Consider the following 25,774-nt stretch of genomic DNA (forward strand, 5'->3'; position numbering starts at 1 on the left):
ATGGCCACTAACGGTGAAGCAATTATTACATGGAATGCATAAGAAGGCAGAACTCGAGGAGTGCACGTATCTTGGAGGGTTATTAGAGGAGGAGATTAGAGAGAGAGGAAAGGGTGCAAGGCCATGAAGTGTGTGAAAATGTGGATGAGAATTTTAAAATCGAGGCATTGTTTGAGAGGAAACGGATGTAGGTCAGCTAGCATGGGTGATGGGGAACGGGACGGTGCGAGTTGAGATATGGGCAGCAGAGTTTACAGAGGGTAGAATGTGGGAGACTAGTCAGGATTGCATTAGAAAAGTGTCTACAGATAAAGACATGGACAGGGGTGTCAGCAGCTGAGATGGGCACAATTGAGTGATGTTACAGAGGTGGAAATAGGCAGTTTCAGAGATGGCACAAATGAGGTCAGAAGTTCATCTCAGGATCAAACGTAACATCAATGTTGCAAACAGACTGGTTTAATCTCAGACTGTTGCAAGGGAGAAGAATGGAATTGATAAGGAACGGAGTGTGGAGCTGGGGGCCGTGAACAATAGCTTCAGTCTTCCTAATATTTAATTGGAGGAAATTTCTGTTTATCCAGTACTGGATGTTGGATAAGCAGTCTATTATGTTAGCAACGGTGGAGGAGTTGAGACGTGAGGCAGAGCTGGATGTCATCAGCATACTAACATGAAAACTAATGCTGTGCCTTCAGATGATGTTGCCAAGGGGCAGCATGTAGATGAGAAATAGGATGGGGCCAAGAATTAATCCTTGGTGGATACTGGAGGTAATGATTAGGAGCAGGGAGAGAAGCCATTGAAAGTGATTTTACTGGCTACAGTTAGATAGATGAGAGTGGAGCCACGTGAGAGCTGTCCTGGAATCCTTCTGGAACTCTTGTTTCTCCAACTCTGGCATCTTGTGCATCCCTGACTTTATTCTCCCAATTGTTAGCAACTGTCCAGACTCTTAGCTTTGGATTTTCCTCCCTAAACCTCTCCATCTCCTCCTTTAAGACACTCTAAAACCTAGTTCTTTCACCAACCTTTTAATCCCATCCCCTAATGTGTCCTGCTTTGACTAGGTGTCAATTTATGTTTGATTATGCTCCTCTGAAGCACCACAAGTCGTGGAATTATAGAATAGAATCATATGTTACAGCACAGAAGGATGCCATGTCTCTGTTGACTCTCTGCAAGAGCAATTCACACAGTGCCACTCCCCTGCCTTTTCCCCATTGTCCTAAAAATGTTTCCTTTGCAGATAAGGATTCTATTCCTTTTGAAAGCCATGATTGAAACTGCCTCCACAATACTTGGTGCATTCCAGATCCTAACCACCACCTGCTTAAAAAAGTGTTTCATCATGTTGCAATTGCGTTTGCCAGTTACCTTAATCTTTGCCCACTGGTTTTCGATCCTTCCACCAATGGGAACAGTTTCTCTGTATCTACTCAGTCCAATCCCCTCATGATTTTGAATAATGGGCTTCACTTGAATTGTGCTGGGACCAGTATCCTGGCAAATAGAATAACTGAGGCTGCAGAGAGGGCTTTAAACTAAATAGAGGCCGGGAGGGTTCTGGAGTGGGGATATGTAGGCTTACAAAGCAAAAGGATATGGCAGCATTGCAGGCAGCTATTTAGGCAATGATACCCAGAGTGTGACAGGAAGGGACAGAGTGTCCAAATATTTAAAAAAGAGCAAATAGGGTCAAAGGAAGAAAAATGATAAGGCAAAATTAATGGCTCTTTACTTAAATGCACATAGTATTTGGAACAAAATAAATGAATTAATGGCACAAATTGAGGTTAATGGGGTATGATCCTTTGGCCATTACGGAAACATTTACAAAGAGATCAAAGCTGGGAACTAAATGTGACTTTTCAAAAGGACAGGCAGGAAGGAAAGGGTGGTGGAGTAGCCTTGTTAGTGCAAAATGGAATAAGTACGAAAGCAAGAAATGATCTTGGATCGGAAGATGTAGAATCCATATGGGTGGAGGTAAGAAATAATAAGGGGAACAAGACACTGGTGGGAGTGGTCTATAGGCCCCCTAACAGTAGCTATGCTGTAGGACAGAGAATAAATCAAGAGATAATGAGGGCATGTAAAAAAGGCAGCACCTTAATCGTCGGTGACTTTAATCAATTGATTGGGAAAATCAAATTGGCAGAAGTAGCCGCGAGCAAGAATTCATAAAGTGTATTCGGGACAGTTTCCTGGAATAATATAAAAACAAAAAAACGGCGGATGCTGGAAATCCAAAACAAAAACAGAATTACCTGGAAAAACTCAGCAGGTCTGGCAGCATCGGCGGAGAAGAAAAGAGTTGACGTTTCAAGTCCTCATGACCCTTCGACAGAACTTGCGTTCGAGTCCAAGAAAGAGTTGAAATATAAGCTGGTTTAAGGTGTGTGTGTGGGGGGCGGAGAGAGAGAGAGACAAAGAGGTGGAGGGGGGGGGTGTGGTTGTAGGGACAAACAAGCAGTGATAGAAGCAGATCATCAAAAGATGTCAACGACAATAGTACAATAGAACACATAGGTGTTAAAATTAAAGTTGGTGATATTATCTAAACGAATGTGCTAATTAAGAAAGGATGGTAGGGCACTCAAGGTATAGCTCTAGTGGGGTTTTTTTTTTATTTTATATAGTGGAAATAGGTGGGAAAAGGAAAATCTTTATAATTTATTGGAAAAAAAAGGGAAGGGGGAAACAGAAAGGGGGTGGGGATGGGGGAGGGAGCTTACGACCTAAAGTTGTTGAATTCAATATTCAGTCCGGAAGGCTGTAAAGTCCCTAGTCGGAAGATGAGGTGTTGTTCCTCCAGTTTGCGTTGGGCTTCACTGGAACAATGCAGCAAGCCAAGGACAGACATGTGGGCAAGAGAGCAGGGTGGAGTGTTGAAATGGCAAGCGACAGGGAGGTTTGGGTCATTCTTGCGGACAGACCGCAGGTGTTCTGCAAAGCGGTCGCCCAGTTTACGTTTGGTCTCTCCAATGTAGAGGAGACCACATTGGGAGCAACGAATGCAGTAGACTAAGTTGGGGGAAATGCAAGTGAAATGCTGCTTCACTTGAAAGGAGTGTTTGGGTCCTTGGACGGTGAGGAGAGAGGAAGTGAAGGGGCAGGTGTTGCATCTTTTGCGTGGGCATGGGGTGGTGCCATAGGAGGGGGTTGAGGAGTAGGGGGTGATGGAGGAGTGGACCAGGGTGTCCCGGAGGGAGCGATCCCTACGGAATGCCGATAAGGGGGGTATCGCTCCCTCCGGGGCACCCTGGTCCACTCCTCCATCACCCCCTACTCCTCAACCCCCTCCTATGGCACCACCCCATGCCCACGCAAAAGATGCAACACCTGCCCCTTCACTTCCTCTCTCCTCACCGTCCAAGGACCCAAACACTCCTTTCAAGTGAAGCAGCATTTCACTTGCATTTCCCCCAACTTAGTCTACTGCATTCGTTGCTCCCAATGTGGTCTCCTCTACATTGGAGAGACCAAACGTAAACTGGGCGACCGCTTTGCAGAACACCTGCGGTCTGTCCGCAAGAATGACCCAAACCTCCCTGTCGCTTGCCATTTCAACACTCCACCCTGCTCTCTTGCCCACATGTCTGTCCTTGGCTTGCTGCATTGTTCCAGTGAAGCCCAACGCAAACTGGAGGAACAACACCTCATCTTCCGACTAGGGACTTTACAGCCTTCCGGACTGAATATTGAATTCAACAACTTTAGGTCGTAAGCTCCCTCCCCCATCCCCACCCCCTTTCTGTTTCCCCCTTCCCTTTTTTTTCCAATAAATTATCAAGATTTTCCTTTTCCCACCTATTTCCATTATATAAAATAAAAAAAAAACCCCACTAGAGCTATACCTTGAGTGCCCTACCATCCTTTCTTAATTAGCACATTCGTTTAGATAATATCACCAACTTTAATTTTAACACCTATGTGTTCTATTGTACTATTGTCGTTGACATCTTTTGATGATCTGCTTCTATCACTGCTTGTTTGTCCCTACAACCACACCGCCCCCCCCCCCCCCCCCCACCTCTTTGTCTCTCTCTCTCTCCGCCCCCCACACACACACCTTAAACCAGCTTATATTTCAACTCTTTCTTGGACTCGAACGCAAGTTCTGTCGAAGGGTCATGAGGACTCGAAACGTCAACTCTTTTCTTCTCCGCCGATGCTGCCAGACCTGCTGAGTTTTTCCAGGTAATCCTGGAATAATATGTTGTGGATCCAACCAGGGATCAGGCTATTTCAGATCTGGTAATGTGTAATGAGGCAGGTTTAATAAATGATCTCAGTAAAAGATCCCTTTGAAAACAGTGACCATAACAGGGTAGAATTTAACATTCTGTTTGAGAGTGTGAAACTTGGGTTGGAAGCAACTGTGCTAAACTTAAATAAGAGTACTTACAAAGGAATGAGGGCAGAGTTGGCTGGGGAGAAAAGATGGTTGATGAACAATGGCAGACATTTAAGAAAATAGTTCATGACTCATAACAAAGATATATCCCAGTGAGGAAGAAGGGTTCTAGGAAGGGGATAGACCAACCATGGTTAACCAAGGAAGTTAAGGAGTGTATCACATTAAAAGAAAAAACATACAACGTGGCAAAGATTTGTGGTAACCCAGATTATTTGGAAAGTTTTAAAAACTAACAGAAGATGACCAAACAAAATAATAACGAGGGAGAAAATAAACTTTGAGGGTAAACTAGCAACTAATATAAAAATGGATAGTAAGAGCCTCTTTAAATACATATAAAAGGAGAGGCCAAAGTGGAGAATGATGCTGGAGAAACAATAATGGGGAACCAGGAAATGGCAGAGGAGTTGAATAAATACTTTGTATCATTCTTCACATTTGAAGACACTCATTGCATTCCAAAAATACTAAAAAAATCAAGGGGCAAAAGTGGGGGAGGAAATAAATACAATAACTATCACTAGAGAAAAAGTACTATGGAAACTAATGGGGCTAAAGGCCGATAAGTCACCTGGACCTGATGGGTTGCATCCTTGGATACTAAAGGATGTAGCTGCAGAAATAGTGGATGCATTAGTAGTAATCTTCCAAGAGTCCTTAGATTCTGGAGAAGTCCATGAGGATTGGAGAATGGCCAATGTAACACCCTTATTCAAAAAGGGAGGAGAGAAAAAAAACAGGTAACTAGAGGTCAGTTAGCTTAACATCCATCATTGAGAAGATGTTGGAGTCTACTATAAAGGATGTAATAGAGCATTTAGAAATGCATAACATAATCAAGCAGAGTCAGCATGGCTTCCTGAAGGGGAAATCATGCCTGAAGAATTTATTAGAATCCTTTGAGGATGTAACGAGCAGGATAGATAAAGGGTAACCAGTTGATGTAATATATTTGGATTTCCAAAAGGCATTCAATAAGGTACCGCATATAAAGCTACTTAATAAGATACAAGCCCATGGTGTTGGGGGTAGTATATTAGTGTGGATAGAGGATTGGCTAACTAATAGAAGACAGAGTTGGGATAAGGAGGGCATTTTCAGGATGGCAACCTGTAACTCATGGAGTGCCACAGGGATCAGTGCTGGGCCACAATTATTTACAAAATATATTAATGACTTGGATGAGGGAAATAAATGTACTATCGCCAAGTTTGCAGATGACATAAAAATAGGTGGGAAGGCAAGTGGTGAGGAAGACGCAAAGAGTCTATAGAAGGATATAGACAGGTTAAGTGAGTGGGCCAGAACTTGGCAGCTGGAATATAATGTGGGAAAATGCACTTTAGCAGGAAGAATAGAAGAGCTGAATATTGGTTAAATGAAGAAAGACTGCAGAAAGCTGCAGCACAGAGGGATTTGGGGGTCCTCATGCATGAGACTCTAAAAGCTAGCATACCAGTTCAGCAGATAATAGGGAAGGCAAATGGAATGTTGGCCTTTATTTCAAAGGGAATGGAGTATAAAAATAGGGAAGTCTTGCTAAAACTATACAAGGCACTAGTTAGACCACACTAGAATACTGTGAACAGTTTTGATCCCCTTATTTAAGGAAAGATGTACTGGCATTGGAGGCGGTCCAGTGAAGGTTTAATAGGTTGATCCTGGGTATGGAGGGATTTTCTTATGAGGAGAGGTTTAGTAAGTTGGGCCTGTACTCATTGGAGTATAGAAGAATGAGAGGTGACTTTATTGAAACATATAAGATTCTTAGGAGGCTTGACAGGGTAGATACTGAGAGGTTGTTTCTCCTTGTGGGAGAGTCTAGGACCAGAGGGCATAATCTCTGAGTAAGGGACCACCCATTTAAGACAGAGATGAGGAGGAATTTCTTCTCTGAGGGTAGTTAATCTGTGGAATTCTTTACCACAGAGGGCTTTAGAGGCTGGGTTGTTAAGTATATTCAAGGCTGAGATAGATTTTTAATCAGTAAGGGACTCAAAGGTTATGGGGAAAAGGCAGAAAAGTGGAGTTGAGGATTATCAGCTCAGCCATGATCTCATTGAATGGGCTGAATGGGCTACTTCTGCTCCTACATCTTATGGTCTAGCTCTATCAAATCCCCTATCAACCTTCTCTTCTCCAAGAAGAATCCCAGCTTCTACAATCTATCTATGTAACTTTTTAAAAAAATTCTTTCATGGGACATTGGCGTCACTGGCTAGGCCACCATTTTTATTGTCCATCCCTGATTGCTGTTGAGAAGGTGGTGATGAGCTGCCTTCTTGAACCGCTGCAGTCCACGTGGTGTAGGTACATCCACAGTGCTGTTTGGGAGGGAGTTCCAGGATTTTGACCCAGCCATAGTGAGGGAACAGCAATATAGTTCCAAATCAGGATGGTGTGTAGCTTGGAGGGAAACCTGCAGCTGGTGGTGTTCCCATGCATCTGTTGCCCTTGTCTTTCTAGTTGGTAGCCGTCATGGGTTTGGAAAGGGTTGTTGAAAGAACCTCTGAGTTGCTGCAGTGCATCTTGTAGATGATATACACTGCTGCCACTGTGCCTGGTGGAGGGAGTGGATGAGTGAATGGGGTGCCAATTAAGCGGGCTGCTTTGTCCTAGATGGTTCAAGCTTGAGTATTGATGGAGCTGCAGTCATCCAGGCAAGGGGAGAGTATTCCATCACAGTACCTTGTAGATGGTGGACTGGCTTTAGGAAGTCAAGAGGTGAGTTAGTCCTGGCAGAATTCCCAGCCTCTGACTTCCTTTTGTAGCCACAGTATTTATATGGCTGGCCCAGTTCAGTTTCAGGCCAATGGTAAACCCCATGATGTTGATAGTTAACAAACCCTTTTAAAAACCTAGAAAGACCAATCATATCAGCTCTCATCAAGTCTCTTTCAGTGCGAACCTGTCCAATTCTCATGATTGCTTGGGGTAATTATACCCTTAATTTAGTTTCCCTACCTGTAGGGAAGATTTTAGTCTTAAGCTCATAACTTTACTGACAAGCCCAAGCAAAGACTGGAAGGTCTCTATGTAGGATCACAGGCACAAACCGCCTGTTTCTTTTTGACATACTGTTGCATGTCCAGCGCTTGTTCATGGCTGCAAAAAGAATGCTCATTTTCTGTTCTCATTTGGTCTTATGATCTTCACTTGTAACTGCTTTTGGGTCTCTAGATGATCTGCGCTGAGCTTTTGCTCCCTCTTTGAACATGTCCAGTGGTACCATCTAAGATGAGACAGTTGATGGGAATAGTTGTATGTAGCATGTATGGTATAGTTGTTCCGATGCACTGCTCTGTGCTCTTATCAGCAGAGGCTCACCTACTTCATTTTTAGTTCTGAACATGTACTTCCAGTGAAGTGGGAGGGGAAAAAAATCAATAACTTGCTACAGTTAATATTTTGTTTTCTTGTTTCAGTTAAAGGCGCTGGGTTTCCCTGAGGGCCTTGTCATTCAGGCCTACTTCGCTTGTGAGAAGAATGAAAACCTCGCCGCAAACTTCCTTCTCCAGCAGAATTTTGATGATGAATGATTTTTTTTCTCCCTCCTCTTTCTCTCCTTACCTTTCCCACCACCACCCCATTTCTCCTTCTCATGCTTCTTTCCAGAATCCAGCTCACTTTCTGTATCTGCAGTGGGTGGTTTTTGGTGAGGCCAGGCCTAGTGTGTATTACCTGGCCGTATCAACATTGTGAAGTGCAGCACTGGAAAGCACATATTTAAACAAATCAGATACAGTATCCCTTTAGTCAGTCTATACTCGGTGACTTTTGACAGCTCATTAAGACTAGCCAGTGTTGGCGGGTTGTTTGGGGGGGGGGGGGGGTGCAGGGGCTGATACGGCCTGTATTCACAAAAGTTTATGCAGTACATGCGCCAAAAAGTCCCTAGCCCCTGAATTTTAGATATAACACTTTTTTGCATTTGTGCCTTTTGTGAATATGGGCCTGAACCTGTGTGGAAGAGACTGAAGGTCAAAGTGCTTCTGCAGCATAATGTTTCAAACTTGCCTACAATCAGAATTTTCAGTAGATTTTTTTCCTTGTATGTTTGTGTCGAGCGGGGCTGGTATGGACAGAAATATACAATCATTAAGTAGTAGACATGAGATTGCCATTCTGGAATGAAGCTGGCCACTGTTGTGATGCCTAATAAGATATTGCCTGGTTTATGTCTGCCAACTACTGGAAATGCAAACATACCCATCGTAAGGCAGCATTTTTAAAAAAAAATATTAAAAATGCAAAAGTTTCCCACATTTGAAAACTGCTGTATTTAAAAAGCAACCTGTCTTGCATTGCTGTTTAGAAAGTGTGTGTTGCGGTCTGTATCTTTATTAAAAAAAAATGAAGCACGGTATTAAACAGCAGCTTGCAATCACTGCAAGAATCCCTAGCTTGTCTGAGTAAGTAGCAACAGTTTAAGTTTTAGAGCTCACTCTCATACTGCACATAGCTGTTTCTTAATGTTAAACTACTTTGTGGAATTAATATTCTTAATAGCACTAACTGGCCCCAGTTTAGTGAGTCAAATAGATAATCTAAAGATTTGACCAAGGGCAACACATCAAAATGATTCCATAGCAATAGGCATGGAAGGGCGATCAGAACAACTTTGCAACATTGATGCACCCCACACACTATTGAATGCAGCAGATTCATGTTCATTTAAATTTGGTCGGGGTTGGGATGTTAGGTGGTGAGGAAGAAAGAGCATAGCTGTCTCCAGGACAGGTTATAGAAAATGATTATGTACCTGTCCTGAATGCAGGAGTTGAGTAACACTTTTTGAGGTGCATATGTTGGTTGGTTATTTTCATGATGTGCTGAAGCATCTTTGTAAATCACAATGAAGTGTCATTTCTGAATGGATAAGGAGGGGATTAGTCATAAGTTGATCGAGGGGGTGATTTTTTTCCTAGGGTCCCAGTGGTGCTTGTCATGATTTTTGCTTTGCTTCAGTTCTCTCAGATGAGAGGTGACTATTTATAGTTAAAGGGCTGAAATAATTGTTCCATCGCTGATTCAATGCCGAAAGGCATTATCAGGAAAATGGCTTTGATCATTGAGACACACAACAGAAGTGGAAATCTGTCTCTTGTAATAAATTCCAGTTTGCATCAATTGATACTTAAAAGATTAACTTTGAGGTGTTTCTCTCTGTGCTGAACCATTGCTCTGTTAATGGGCTGTCCTAAACAGTTACCACTATTTGCAATTTCTCTTCTACCTGTAATCCAGTTACCTGCATATTTTCCCTCTGAACTCAGTAGCTGTATGTGAACATTTATCATTGGAATCTTAACGCCATTACTTTCTGCAGAGTTTCGCGAGGCACAGTTGAGCTGATTCAATTATGTTTGAACAATATTGACTGGGTTTACTTGCCTGAGATAAATTAATATCTTTGTCTCACCTAGTAGGCAGATAGCTGAAACCTTAGTTTCTCTGAAGTTACCTGACTGATGCCTTGGGAATCATAAATGGAACCCTAACTTTTTTGACCACTGAAGTTGATTTTATTTTGTATATAATCTGTCAAACATTTTAAAAAATGTTCCATAAGTTTCATCTTTGACACCTTGAATTGTTCCCATGAATAGTCTGACGAGAAGTGATACTGTCTAATTTTTTTAAAAGGAGCAAAAAAAAAATTACCGCTTATGGGTTATCGAGAAATACGTTCAAATGCAAGCTTTTGACAATAACCTCCCATCATTGGCAGTTTAAAATGGCAAAAAAGCTTTTATTGTTCACCAAGTGGATATTATGTGAGTTTTTAATTTAAGCCTTCTGCTATCTTATGGTTAGCTTTCTGAAGGGACTTGAAGTCACTAATCAAATCTGTCATTTACAAACTTTCTAACAACTGAAAACTGTTCAGAATGTATACAGGATGCACTTTACCTTTCAAGGATATAAGCTAACAATGAGATCCTGAAAACCCCTTTAGTCTATTTATCCTTTGTAAGTCCACGTTTAGCATCCAAGCTCATTATTTTCATCCCCTTCCTTTTCTTAGTGCCAAGCTTTTACTCCTCTATGATTTGGAATCTGCTCATGCTTGAGCCAAACTTGATAATCTGTACCATAACTTACCTGTTGAAGTGACCCACTCTGAAACCACCTGGCTTAAGAATGAACTAGTTTGAAATCCATTCAATTGTTACCTTCTAATTGTTTCAGTTTTCAAGCAATTTAGCCCAGGAATGTGGTTTGCTTGGGGGCTAGTCAGCAAAATTTGTGACCAAAGAGTGTGTGCAGCCCAGAGTGTTGGAATAAAATGAAGAGTAGGGTGGGGGGAAAGGTAGTTGAGGAGGAGGAGAAGAGAGTAGTTATTAGTAGTCGGGCTCAGTGCTTAATTTAATGGGACATTAAACCCCTCTGTTCTGCAATTTTGCTGTTTATGCCATAATGTAGAAGGGATTGGAAAGGGTCAGCACTAAGTTGATTTTTCTTTTGTTATTTTCCTGCTGGGTTTATTTTGTGCCTGCTGATGATTTGGAGTAGTGGGCGGAGTGGTGTGGTGAGGCTGGATGTTGAAATGGTAGGTTGTTCATTCTCAACTCAACAGGTGAACAGTAACTAACGATGGTTGCTGGTTACAGCCTTCCCTACCCAACCTTTCCCAAAATGCCATTGCTGACTAAGATAGATCCAGGAACACTAGAATTGAATAACGCAAAGCCCAGTACAATACAGCTCAGTGCTGTTCGTTTTAAAGGCTTTGCAAACTTCTCTGTATATCAGTACAAAACCAGAAGCTTGTCTCTGAAAGACAATTGGAAATGCAGCATATATTCAGTACTGGTGCTGTTTACCCCCTTTTTTCTAGCCTGCAACCCCCACCCCACTGTCCAATAGTCTGATGGTACAGACCTTATTAGTCCACATTTGCTGAGGCACAAGGGCACATTGCTGTGCTTGCTGCTTGTCTCATTCCCCTCCTTCAACTCTACAGAGTTATTTTTTTCCAAGAAAAGCTAACCTGCTGGAGAGCAACACAGCCCAAGACTTGAATGGGGTGCATTCGGTCTATTGCTCAGACCCCTCTGCTGATCAGTTGTTTCATTTATATTGTTCTCATTCTGATGTTGGATTGATTCACTGGACCAGTATGCAACCACAATTCACATTTTTACACCAGTGATCTTTGCAGTTGACCTCTTAACTACAGCCTATGATTCAGTTTGCCCTTTTAATACTTTCTTGAGTCAGAAAGAATTATAAACCCCAGTCTTGCATCAGGTACCTTTGACATTAGAGCTGATTTGCTGAATGTTCCTGGGATTCACAATGTTTCAGTGTTAACTACAATAAAGGCTTTTTACAAAGCTTTATTATATTTGTTTGCTTCTTTCTCTGCATTCAGAATATATTTTAATCATTTTGACTTTTACTCCATGTACTGAAACTAAATTACTTAGCTGTTTATAAGACATCAACTTCTTATATCTGGGATGTGAATTTCTGGCCCAGGTGAATGGGAGACCCCTCCAGCTGTGAAGATCTTGCATAAATGAGTTTGGTTCAATTCAGTTCAGTTTCCATTGACATACTTTCTGATGAAAGATCATCGACCTCAGACACTAACTGTTTGTCTCTCCACAGATGTTGCCTGACCTTCTGGGTATTTCCAAAATTTTCTGTTTCTATTTCCAATTGGTATGGACCTAGTTTGGGATGAATTAGCAATTTCACTAAAGAAAGTTGATATGGAAAAATGACGCTCTGGTAGGGCAGCTTTTCTGACTTTGGAACATAGATCATTAAAGCCAAGGAAGTTTTACAGTGCATTTGTTTGAAACAAAAATTACCCAAAAAAATGCCATTTAAAAATCAATATGTAAACCAGTTGCACTCCTACAGTGAGGTATATTATTTTGATTCTGTCGGTGTTGGCTTACATGAAATGATACCTCCTGCAATTTTTTTTTTTTTTTGTTACATCCGTGCCTGAGATAGTGTCAGGCCACACTAACTTGGCTTAACCAGCTTGCCGAGGAACAGCAGAACTGACCTCGGCATGCCTGGGTTAGGGGTGGAATTTCTCCTTGTGATCACTATCCAATGATTCCTGTTGGAAAGTGGATGTGTGTGTGTGTTTATTCTCTGCTTGGATGAGATAATAGCACAGATAGAAATAGGTTGGGCACTAAACATTCCAAGATATTTAACTTTTAGAAGATAGACAAAATGGAAAAGGGGAGGGTTAGGGTAGTTAAACCCTAGGATAAAAATTGTAGAGAGAAAGGATTTTAGCTTGGAAACTCAAGTTTGGCTGGAGGTAAGAAATAAGGAGCAGAAAACACTGGTGGCTCCCTAACAGTTGATGTAGTGTTGGGCAGAGTATGATTCAGGAAATATGGCATGTAACAAGGGTAACGCAAGAATCAGGGAGGGTGGGGCTTTAATCTCTGGCAAATCTGGTTTGCCATGTCTAAAGGTTGCATGAAGATGTTAATGAAATGCATTCAAGATAGTTTTCTAAATCAGTATGTTAAGAAATCAGCTCGGGAACAGGCTATTTTAGATCTACCATCATGCAATGAAAAATGGTTAATTAGCCTTAAAGGAGCTCCTGGGCTAGACTGATCATAATGAATTTTATATTGAGTTTGAATATTACGTAGATAAGACTGGAAGTAGGATCTTAAATCTGAACAAAGCATACTATGTACATATGAGGATGAGTTGGCTGCGATAGATTGGGAAGCTAGACTAAAAGATATGACAGTAGATAAGCAATGGCAGACATTTAAAGAAGTAATTCATAATTCACAAAAACCATACTTTAAATACACACCCCATGGAAAAAGTGTTCCAACTGTGGCTATAAGAAGTGAAGATTGTATCAGATTAAAGGAACAGGCTAATAATGGATTTTAGACTTCAGCAGAGGGTGACCAAGAAATTGATAGAAAATATAGAATGACTAAACTAACAAGTGACATAAAGATATTGCAAAAGCTTCTATAAGAATGTAAAAAGGAAGAGATTAGAGAAAGCAAACATCGGGTCCCCTTAGAGTGTTACGTCCGGGTGAGGAGGGGTGAACTGGCTCCCCTTTATTCAGCCCCTCAGTTGGTCACAACAAAGATTTTTTTTTTAAATTTATTTTCCCCGTAGATGCCTTTTCCAATCCAAATACATCTTTTTAATAAGGAGCCAATCAAACCAGACTTTCCTGAGTCATAGAATGAGTAAGTTTATCAGTTACTAAACCCAAGGAAAAATAATAAAAGACGCGACAACACACACACCTCGGAAGTAGGAAAAGAGTCCAAACAAGGTTAAAAGAATATATGATTAAGTCCTTTGCTTCTGTCACATTTCGAGATAGTAGTAGAAATGGGGTTATTTCATCCTCCGTGGGGTTTGGAATGTCCATTGGGCGTCTGGCTAGTTAGCAGTTTCTGTTGCTTTGACAGAATTACAGTCGATTCAAGTCCAGCAGTTTGTATTTTAATGCCTTCTTTTCAAGAGTCCGTTTTGAAGTGGACCTTGACACCACCTAGGTGTGAAATTCCATACAATGTCAGGGCAGGTCTTCAGTGCAATCCATATAGGAACTTTTCAGAAAAGTGGTCAACTCACAATTCCAGACATTGGATGACTTGTGGCAGCCAGTTTTGGTCAGTCTTTGCTTTTTTTTAAGAAAACAGGTCCTCTTTAAACAGTTCAATGTTTTTGGTTAGCTGGTGAAGCTATAGGTAGATCTCACTCAGTCTCAATTTCCCGTTGTCGTGACAAGAGCCAGAGATGAGAAATTATAGGGAATAAGGAAATGACGGAGATATTAAACAAATACTTTTTCACCATAAAAGGCACAAAAACATTCCAGAAATAATGGGGAAAAGAAGGATCTGGTGGATAACTTAGTATTAGTTTTTTAAAAAGTACTGGAGAAATTAGTGGGACTAAAAGTTGACAAACTGCCTGCACCTGATGGCCCACATGTTAGGGATTTAAAAGAATTGGCTACAGAAATATTGGACACATTGGTTTTAATCTTCCAGAATTCATTAGATATCTGTGCACTGTAAGTTGCAAATGTATTCAAGGACGGAGAGTAAACTGAACTCTAGGCAATAATAATAAAAACAAAAAAACTGCGGATGCTGGAAATCCAAAGCAAAAACAGAATTACCTGGAAAAACTCAGCAGGTCTGGCAGCATCGGTGGAGAAGAAAAGAGTTGACGTTTCGAGTCCTCATGACCCTTCGACAGAACTGTTCTGTCGAAGGGTCATGAGGACTCGAAACGTCAACTCTTTTCTTCTCCTCCGATGCTGCCAGACCTGCTGAGTTTTTCCAGGTAATTCTATTTGTTTTGAACTCTAGGCAAGTTAATCTGGCAATAGTATGGAAAATGCTGGGATCCATTAATTAGGGACATGATAACAGAACATTTAGAAAATCATATTATTGGGCAGTGCAGTATCAACACTGACTTTTTTTTCATTCATGGGATGTGGGTGTTGCTGGCAGGGCCATCATTTATTGCCTATCCCTAATTGTCCTTGTTTAGAGGGCATTTGAGAATCAATTACATTCCTGTGGGTCTAAAGTCATATATAGCCCAGACAAGGAAAGGATGGCAGATTTCCTTCCCTAGAAGACATCAGTGAACCAGATGGGCCTTTATGACAGTTGGCTTCATGGTCATCATCATACTTCCAGATTTTTATTGAATTCAAATTCCACCATCAGCCATGGGGGAATTCAAGCCCAGGTCCCCAGAGCATTACCCTGGGTCTCTGGATTACTAGTCCAGTGACTATGCCACCACCTCCCCACTGATTTAGGAAAGGGAAATTGTGTTTGCAAAAATGTCATTTTTTGAGGTTTCTGATTTGCAGGGAATATAAGGTCAGTATCTTTGAATTTTCAAAAGTTATTTGATAAGATACCACCACAGATTACTACATAAAATTTGAGCTTTTGGGATGGGTGGGAATGACATTGATTGAGGTTTGGTGAATTGTCAGAAAACAGTAGGAACAAATGGTCATTTTCAGGTTGGCAGCCTGTGCCTAGCAGAGTGTGGCAGGGATCAGTGCTTGAGCCTCCGCTATTTAGTCTCTGTTATTGACTTGGATGAGGGGAATGAGTGTAATGTATCCAAGTTGGCTGACTGCAAGTTAGGTGGGAAAGTAAGTTATGAGGAGGCTGCAAAGGGACATAGTCAAGTTAATTGAGTGGGAAAGAATATGGCAGATGGAGTATAATGTGGGGAAGTGTGAAGCTGTCATGGTAAGAAAAATAGAATAGTATATTTTTTAAATATTGCGAGAGTCCAAGGAATCTAATTTTCCTTGTACGTGAATCACAGAAGGTTAACATACAGGTACATCATTGGCGGCATCTGTCCCTCGATTTGAGGGACGTTCACTCAGGATCGCAAGTCTCTGCCTGGGGTCTTTGTGTGACTGAACAGGCCAATTCTTGATCTGCAGATCTTTGAGCACATGGAGCAGGATGTTCTACAAGATGGTAGAATCTGGAGTGCAGGATTTACTTTCTTTCCTTCTCTGCCCCTGCTCTGCCCCATCATTAAGATGTTACAATACAAAACATGATGCACCTTGATGGACAAGTTGTTGCCATTTTGAACAAATGATAACAAGTACCTCTCAGTCATTAATGTCAAGCTTCAGGGAGAGCTTCAAAGTGTCTTTGAAGTATTTTCTTTGTCCTCCTCTGGAACACTAGTCATTTGAGAGTTGCCAAAACAGGACCTGGCAAGGGGGTTTCTTTTCGGCCATCTGAACAGTGTCTGGTCCAACGTTACGGGTAAATCCTTTATGACAAGGGGATTGATGTACAGGAGTAAAGAAGACATGGTCACTATAAAGGGCCTTGGTGATGTCACATCTGGAGTATACAAATGTTCACTACACTGATGCCTTAGATAGGGGGATTGTCCTATGAGGAGATGGACTAGACTGGGCCTATATTTCTGAGCATTTTGAAGATTTTTGTAATCTTTCATGGGATGTGGGTGCCCCTGGCAAGGCCAGCATTTGATGTCCATCCTGAATAACCTATGTTCCTCTGCTCTATTCATTGATAAATCCAGTTGCCTTTTAAAAAAAAGTTCCCCTCCCAGTAAATGTCATTCTGCCACTCCCAAATCAGGTTTAGTGCAGGTTTGATGCCTCAGGGAACACTGCCCTTGCGCCCACTCCTACCCTCAGTGTTTTACTGTTACAGGACCAGATCCTATTTGAGCTCACTGGAGGCTAACAGCTCACTGGAGGAGTTGGAACTCCTCAGAATTCTGATTGTCAATACAACTGCACGTGAGATAAAGAAACAGCTGAAGACACTGGATACTGCAGAGGCCATGGGCCCTGACAATGTTCCAGCAGTAGTACTGAAGACTTGTGCTCCAGAACTTGCTGTGCCCTTAGCCAAGCTGTTCCAGTATAGCTACAATGCTGGCATTTACCTGGCAATGTGGAAAATTGCCCAGTTACACACAGCAGTACAAATCCACCCTGGCCAATTACCATCCCATCAGTCTGCTCTCGACCATTAGTAAAGTGATGAAGGGGGCCATCAACAGTGCATCATTCAGCATTTGTTTAGGAATAACCTGCTCACTGATGCTCAGTTTGGCTTTTGCTAGGGCCATTACGTTAAACATGGACAGAAGATCTGTACTCCTGAGGTGAGAGTGACAGCCTTTGACATCAAGGCAACATTTGACCGAGTGTGGCATCAAGGAGCCCTAGCAAAACTGGAGTTGATGGGAATCAGGGAAAACTCCCTGCTGGTTGTAGTCATACCGAGCAAAAGGAAGATGGTTGTAGATGTCGGAGATCAATCATCATCAGGACATCACTGCAGAAGTTCCTCAGGGTAGTGTCCTCAGTCCAACCAGCTTCAGCTGCTTCATCAATGACCTTCCTTCCATCATAAGGTCAGAAGTGGGGTCGCTCATTAATGATTGTGCAATGTTCAGCACCATTCGCAACTCCTCAAACTGAAGCAGTCCATGCATAAAGGCAGCCAGACCTGGACAATATCCAGGCTTGGGCTGACAAGTGGCAAGTAACATTTGTGCCACACAAGTGCCAGGCAATGACCATCTCCAACAAGAGAGAATGCAGCCATCGCCCCTTGCCATTCAATGGCATCACCATCACTGAATGACCCACAATCAACATCCTGGGGGTTATCATTGACCAGAAACTGAACTGGACTAGCCATATAAATACTGTGGCTACAAGAGCAGGTCAGAGGCTAGGAATCCTGCACCGAGTAACTCACCACATGACTCCCAAGACCCTGTCCACCATCTACAAGGCACAAGTCAGGAATGTGATGGAATACTCTCCACTTGCCTGGATGAGTGCAACTCCAACAACACTCGACACTTGACACCATCCAGGACAAAGCAGCCCACTTGATTGGCACCCCATCCACAAACATTCACTCTCTCCATCATCAAGGCACAATGGCAGCAGTATGTACCATCTAGAAGATGCTCTGCAGAAACTCGCCAAGGCCCCTTAGACGCGCCTTCCAAACCCATGGCCAGCACAATCTAGAAAGATAAGGGCAGCAGACACATGGGAGCACCACCACCTGGAAGTTCCCCTCCAAGTCACTCATCATCCTGACTTCGAAATATATTGCCATTTCTTCACTGTCACTGGGTTAAAATGCTGGAAGTCCCTCCCTAATAACAATGTGGATGTACCTAAACCACATGGACTGCAGTGGTTCAAGAAGGCAGCTCACCACCACCTTCCCAAGGGCAATTAGGGATGGGCAATAAATGCTGGCCCAGCCAGTGATGCCTACATCCCATAAATGAATAAAATACCCAGCACAAAAGAAGATGGCTGTGATTGCTAAAGGCCAACCATCTCAGTCCCAGGACATAGCTGCAGGAGTTCCTCAGGGTAGTGTCCTAGGCCCAACCGTTTTCAGTTACGTTATCAATGACCTTCCCTTCATCATCTGGTCAGAAGTGGAGATATTTGCTGATGATACTGAACACTGACAACAGGCAAAGCTAGCTGTTTCATGCTGCTACTATGTAGTAGCAACACAAGTGGTTCTCACCCCTAACAGGATGCTGTTGTCAAGCCAAAAAGATGTTCTGTCTATCTCAAATGAGTAATGTGATGTACGAGTTTCAGTGCCAGTGTGATGCTAGGTATGTAGGCCATATGTCTCAAAGACTAGTGGATCGTATCAAACAGTATGTCCCAACCCCTGTTCACAATAGGCAGGGTACAGACCGTACTCAGCCAGTCTGTGCTTGTAAAACTTGAAACCGTGTCCAACATTAGATGTGATTCCCTGATTAGACAACATATGCTAGATAATCCTCAATATGCTAAGAATTACACTGACAACCATTTTAAGATTGTCAGTCGGGCTCTCACTGTGGCTCATTTGTGTACTGGAAGCTACATTTATTAATAAACAGGGCCCTGTTCTTTGCAGACTGAAAGAACATGTACACACATTGCACCTGTTTCATCTAAACAAATTAAGTGACAGCCTTTCATTCCTCAGGGCAATGCCTTGGCCAGTCAGTGTCAAGCTGCCTGGTTTAAATTTCAAACAATGTTTGGCAATTAACTGTCAATCACCATCAGTGGTGCATTCTCTATGACAATGCCACTTGCCAACTAATTAGCACACTCTTCACATACAGTACAAATTGTTGTTTTCCCCCTTATTGGTATTCTTGAGTGCCATGATGAGTGCAAGACAAAAAGCTTAGACATGTCTTTTTTCAGCAATACTCAAGTTCTGTACTACCAAATGACTATTTAAATCACCAGTCCTGTCACTGGGTCAAAAACCTGGAATTCCCACCAACCCCCCTCTCCTCTTCACCCCCCCCCCCCCCCAATAGCCATCTGGATATACCTAAACTATGTGGACTGCATTTGTTCAAGAACAATTAGTGACTGGTACCAAACAGTGGCCTTGGCAGCTATGCTCACATCCCATGAACAAGTGTAAAAAATAATTGAACCAGCAGCTGAAGTTCAGAAGAGCATTTAGCAGTGATGTAAGTCAAGTTCAAAAGAAAAAAAACTTGTTTCTGTAGCATCTTCATGATCTTATGTCATCTCAGACTACTTCACAGTCATTGAAACACTTATAAAGTGTAGTCACTTATAATATAGGACACATGGCAGCTAATTTGCCAACAGAGAAGACTGATGAAGAAAATGCAATGGATGTTGTCTACATGTGTTTGAAGAAAGTGTATAACAAAGTACTATATAACCAGCTGGTTAACAAAATTGGGGCTCATGGAATAAGGCTAATAGAATGGACAGACAAGTGGCAGGTGGAATTTAACACAGAAGTGTGAGGTGATACATTTTGGCAGAAGAGATAGGTAGAGGCAATACAGACTTAGTGGCACAATTCTAAAGAGTGTGCAAGTTCACAGGGACCTGAGGGCTCATGCAGAGATCTTAGAAGGTAGCAGGGCATATTGAGAAAGTAATTATCAAAACATACGGGATCTTGTTATTGATAAATGGAGGTATTGAGTACTAAGCAGTAAAGTTATGCTGAAGCTTTAGTTGTGGTTAGACCACAACTAGAGTATTTTGTCAAGTTCTGGTCACCACACTTTAGGAAGGATGTGAGATTCCTTGAGAGGAAGCAGAAGAGATTCACCAGGATGGTTCCAGGGATAAGGGAATTTAGCTGCAGGGTTAGATTGGAGAAGCTGAAGTTGTCCTCCTTGCAGCAAAGGAGACTTGATAGAGGTATACAAGATTATGACAGGTTTAGATAAGGTTGACAAAAAAAGCTGTTATTAGCTAATCACATAAGGGCTAGGGGGCATAGATTTAAGGTTTTGGGCAAGAGATCTGGGGAAGGGGGTGTGGTACATCTTATTTATGCAGCAATTGGTAATGACCTGGAGCTTGCTGCTTATGAGGGTGGTGGAAGTGGAGTTGATCCATGATTTCAAAAGGAAACTGGATGGGCACTTGAGGGAAATAGGCTTGTAGGGATTTGGGGAAAGACCAGAGAAATGGGACTGAAGGGTTTGTGTTACAGAGAGCTGGCATGGACTTGATGGGCTGAATGACCTCCATCTGTGCTGTAATGACTATCACACAAATAACAATGTGATAATGATTAGATAATCTGATTGTGATGTTAGTGAGAGATAAAATGTTGTCCAGGACACAGGGAGAACTCCCCTGTTCTTTGAAATTGTGCTGTCACATTTTTTATGTCAAACTGAGAAAGTAGATGTGACCTCAATTTAATATTGTATGGAAAGTTGCACTTCCGACAGTGCAGCATTCCCTTAGCACTGGGAATTGGTATTGGGAATATTGACCTACATTATGTTCTCAAGTCTCTGGAGTGGTATGTGAACCTACACCCACTTGAGTCAGAAAGGGAATGCTACCAACTTAGCCACAGCTGACATCCACCCCCCACCCCAGTAAATCCGCATTGCGTATGGGACCAAACAAACAGAAGAACTTCAGCCCTAATTCCCAGGCTGTGTTAGTTCCAGTCAACGAAACAGTTGGGAGGCTACAATTATATCAGTCCTCCCTATACTCAGTGGGCCACATGAGCCACTAACTCCTGGTTACTATCCAATGAATCTTGTCAGAATTGTTTGTTTTATGGACATGAATGAGAACTGGATGGGTTAGGGCTATGCTGCTGCCATAATTCAATTGCCTGATAACTAATACCTGTTGTATTCATCCATAAAGAGCGGTCATTTCGGCTTAGGATCTGATTTCTGGGCTTTGGAACTGCCACCAAACAGAGACGATGGAACAACAGTCAGCCATTCAGTCCCTCCAATCATTCCACCATTCAATGAGGCTGATCTGCATATTTACTCCATCCACCAACCTTGGCCCGACATCCTTTTGTATCTTTGTCTAGTAAAACACAATTGATCTCGGATTTAAAAACTATTAATTGAGCTAATGTCTACTGCTTTTTGTGGGAGAGGGTTCCACACTTCTACCAGCCTTCACATGAAGAAATGATTCCTAATCCCTCTCCTGAATGGCCGGGTTCTTCAGGTTATGTCTTCTTGTCCCAGACACCCTCACCAGCACAAAAAATTTCTCCTATTTATCTTGTCAATTCATTTCAAAATCTCCAGAACCTCAACCAAATCAATCGCCATTCGCAGAAGCGAACCTCAAACTTCTACCACGGTTTGTAAAAATATTTCCTAATTTCACCTCAGAAAGACATGGCTCTAGTTTGTAGACTGTGCCTCCTCCTGTAGACTTTCTAACCAGCAGAAATAGTTTCTCTCTACCCACTCTACTTTTTCTCCTCTATATATTGAAAACTTCAATCAAATCATCTAAATTTCAGTGTATACAACCCTGGTTTGTGTAACCCTGCCTCATAATTTAACTCTTGAAGGTCAGTGATCATTATAGTAAAGCTGCACTGTCCAGAACTGCTCACAGTTCACCAGATGTAGTATAATCAAAATTTCGTATGGCTGAAATCTGCCTTCTACCAGCTTGTATTCTCGTTCTCTATATATAAAGGCTGGCACTTCATTAGCCTTTTTGACTATCCTCTGTACCTGTTTGTGATATTTTAATGATCTGTGTACCTGTGAGCCACCACATCTCTGGACCTCCACTATTTTTATCTTTTCACCATTTGGAAAGTACCTTTTTCTATTCTTTATAGAGGCAAAGTGGATGACCTTTTACTTGCCTACATTGAAATCCATTTGGCAGTGCTTACAATGCCGCTTTAGTGTTATGGCAAATTCATTTGTCTTTCTATCCCATCACCAAATAATTAATAAATATGATGAACAGTTGAGGTCCCAATTCAGATCCTTGCAGGATGCTGGTAGTCATGTCCTGCTAAATAGAGTATTGCCTATTACCCTTATTCTATGCCCCTTGCTGCTCAACCAATTTCCTCACCAGGTTAATTACTTTTCCTTAGTTTCATGACTTTCAACTTTAGATAACAGTCCTGATTGAGGGACTTTATCAAGTGCCTTCTGGAAATCCATATAATTAACATCCATAAATATTCCCCTGACCGCTTCAAAAAATTCAAATTATACAGAGTAGATAGAGAGAAACTGTTTCCATTGGCGGAAAGGTCAAGAACCAGAGGACACATTTAAAGTGATTTTAAGAACCAGAGGAGAAATAAGGAAACCCATTTGCTGTATGAAAAGGTTTACAATCTGGAGGCAGATTCAATAAACATTTTTTAAATCCAGAGGGAATTGGAATAAAGGGAGTGGAACTAGCTAAACTGTGCAGTGTGCTGGCATGGGCTTCTGGGCTGAATGGCCTTCTGTGCTGTAACCCTTCTATGATTCTATAGGTTCTTCAGGTATGATCAGCTGAAAAGTTTCAAGGTGTCTAGTCACACAATCCTTAGGGAACAGCAAAAGTGGGGGACATTTGCTTGGGGAGAATGGAGGATGAGGGTCTATGGTTCCCATGGATGTGCTCCTCAGTGTTGCTGGTTTCCCCTAGAAGGAAACAAATACAGGGCAGGGTGATTGAACCATCAAATAGGGGGAAAAAAACACTTTCTGAACAAGTTACAATTGAGGATTTTCTGTTGGGAGCTTGTAATTGAGACAGGATTTTTTAAAAATCTATTTGATATTGGGATGTGTGTGTCACAGACAAGGCCAGTATTTATTGCCCATCCCTCATTGCTCTGGAATAGATGGTAGTGAGCTGCCTTCTTGAACTGTTGCAGTGGATGTGGTGCAAGTACTCCCACAGTGTTAGGAAAGAAGTTCCAGAATTTTAATCCAAAAGTGATGAAGGGATGGTGATATATTTTCAAGTTAGGATTTTGTGTGACTTAGAGGGGAACTTGCAGATGATGGTTTTCTCATGCATCGGCTGCCTTCTTCTAGATGGTAGAAGTCTCAGGTTTGGAAAGTGGTGTTAAAGACAGACGTAAGGAGATATATCTGCAGTTGCCACACCATCTACTTCTGTGTTACGGATTGGGAGAGAGATGGTTGGATAACTTTTCCTCTTTCTCCTCACCTTTCAGTTGTCCATAACAAGTGTGTTTAAAGGAAGTGTTTTATCTTTTTAGTGTTGTGACTTTTAGTAATAGCAACAAAACAGGCTTTCGGGTAAATTTAAATCAGAAGGAAAGATGATGTTTATTTGCACACCATTCCAAAATGTAAACGCGATGAAAAACACTCATTCCCTCATGCCTCATGCACACAGACAAATGCACACAAGTAAAGATGGATTTTAGAGACCAAAGCATGCATCTAGAATATTAACAGACTACTAGAAGCAAATCACATTCAGATTGAGTCCTTTAAGGTGTACATGGTGCAGGCCTGGATAGGAGCTCTCTCATGATTCTTTGCAGATGGATGGAAATTGGAAGTCTCTGGATTTACAGACTAGGTTATGGCTAAGTTTCTGTAGAGGCAAATCTTCGCAGGTGGAAATGAATTAGTCCCCTTCGTAACTGATTGTCGGGCAGGGTTCTGTTCTCCTAGCTGAAGGAATAGTCTTATTTGTTCTGATGGGTTCCAGACTGACTTGTTTCTCCCTGGTGCTTAGAGTAAAAGATTTGTTACCTGTAGCCTGTTTCAATCACATGATCAATCCTTTTGTCCATCCAGGATGACTTGGAAGTCTGAAGCTATTGCTACACAATGGAGAAAATAGGCAAGTTATTCATACCTACTTATGATGAACTGTTTCTTCACAGCTCTTTTTGTTGAGCTTCAAACTTGGAGACATGAAGCCTGGGCTTGAGTTTTGAATAAATACCCAGTCAATAGGTATAAAAGCACAAGTGGTTTTGCATTGTGAATATCTATTCAAGGGAGAGCATTCAAGAAGCATGTTCGGATATGAGTTAATCCTTTGTCACTCTGGAAAGCACAAAAGGTGACCTGACTCTGTGGCCATCTTGGACAGCATTTTGACTACTTTTTAAAGTTACTTTTGAAAAGTCCACATTGACTGAATTCTGAATCTTGAAAGTTAGGAATATGATATCCTTACTGGGGTCCCCAATCTGGGCATGACTCTGTTTTACATGGGTTCCCCCATTTGCCTGCTCAGCATCTTTTCATATGGTGAGCACCCAATGACTTGTGTGTTGTCCCTTGCTGGCACTCCTCACATCAATGAACCCAATCTTCTCCTTCAAGAGGAAGGAACAGAGTGTGAATTCACTTTGTTTGCCATTCACAAGGATTTTGATCCAAGTTAAGGGAGGAGTCCTTAATGGGAGTTGCTACAGATGCTAGATCAATGAAGGTTTCCTATCCTCTATACATCTGAGCTTGACATTGCCCGTTGCAGAGTAAGGACAAGGGTGTGAATGGTCTTGTGCTTCCTTAAGATGTTGTGGAACATAGGTTGGTGGGGGGAGTGGGCAAGGTGGATTGCACTGGTACATAAGCATTCAACTATTTGTTTTAAAGATTCTGTGAGTCTCTTATCTCTATTGACCCAGTAAGGTCATTAAACTTTATCTACATTGTCTGTCTGTTCAAGCAATGTTGGAGTTGGATTATTTACTTCACAAATTTCCTTTCCTCTGTGCCCAATTACATGCTCTAGGCCTCGAGGGCTAAATTTGCAACAATGGCAGTGAATGAATCAGGTCAGGAAAATTATAACATGGAAGACAATTGAATACCTTTAAGATCTTTCTAATGTAAAATTGCACAATTTTTTCCTTAGAATGTAAAGAAAGGCACATAAGGACAAAGTCAATGTTGCTAACCAGTCTTGTAGAAGGGCATAATAGATTTAAGCAAAAATACTGCTCAATTCTTAATTCTACACACCTAAAATAAAATGACTCTGGAGATAACTGAGATAGGTATCCATATCAGTTAAAGGCAACAAAAGCTGTTATAAGAGCAGCCAAAAGAGTCCAGTGACCTTGCTACAAGAGATGTCTCAGGATATCCACAGTGAGCTGGGGAATATTGATCAGAACACTGAATAGAGGAACAATCCTATTTTACCTTGGTAACTCAAAAACTTCGGAAAAATGAATAACTGAGGTGGTAATAGCAAAATCTTTTTTAAGCTAATGTGTGGAGTCAGAAGGCTATTAAGAATTGTATAGGGCTGTTAAAGGATTTATCAGAGCCAATTCAGAAAAACTCCTAGGATATGGCAGAAGGCTTTGGTGTACCAATTTTCATGCTAATGGACTATGTTCAGTTGACAATGCTATGTATGGTTTACACTAAAGTTGTAAGTGCTAAAACAGATGCAGATATAATCCTGGAACAAATAAGGGGTCTCAGATCAGGGACTGTTCCCTTGGTCTGGAAGAAACCCATGTGGTGCCAATATTGAAA

General features: G+C 41.7%; 1 protein-coding gene across 2 annotated transcripts in view; it reads left to right on the top strand.

The window, feature by feature from the left end:
• Positions 1-11,769, top strand: part of rad23ab (RAD23 homolog A, nucleotide excision repair protein b) — a 70,050-nt gene extending 58,281 nt beyond the window's left edge. For both annotated transcript variants that reach the window (XM_041204482.1, XM_041204483.1), the window contains exon 10: positions 7,849-11,769. In XM_041204482.1, coding sequence (XP_041060416.1) covers positions 7,849-7,962 — 114 coding nt within the window. In that variant the 3' untranslated portion in view covers positions 7,963-11,769. The remainder of the gene's footprint in view (positions 1-7,848) is intronic.
• The last annotated feature ends 14,005 nt before the right edge of the window (positions 11,770-25,774 follow it).

The sequence above is a fragment of the Carcharodon carcharias genome, chromosome 14 (genome assembly GCF_017639515.1).
Source record: "Carcharodon carcharias isolate sCarCar2 chromosome 14, sCarCar2.pri, whole genome shotgun sequence".
Taxonomy (NCBI): Eukaryota; Metazoa; Chordata; class Chondrichthyes; order Lamniformes; family Lamnidae; genus Carcharodon; species Carcharodon carcharias.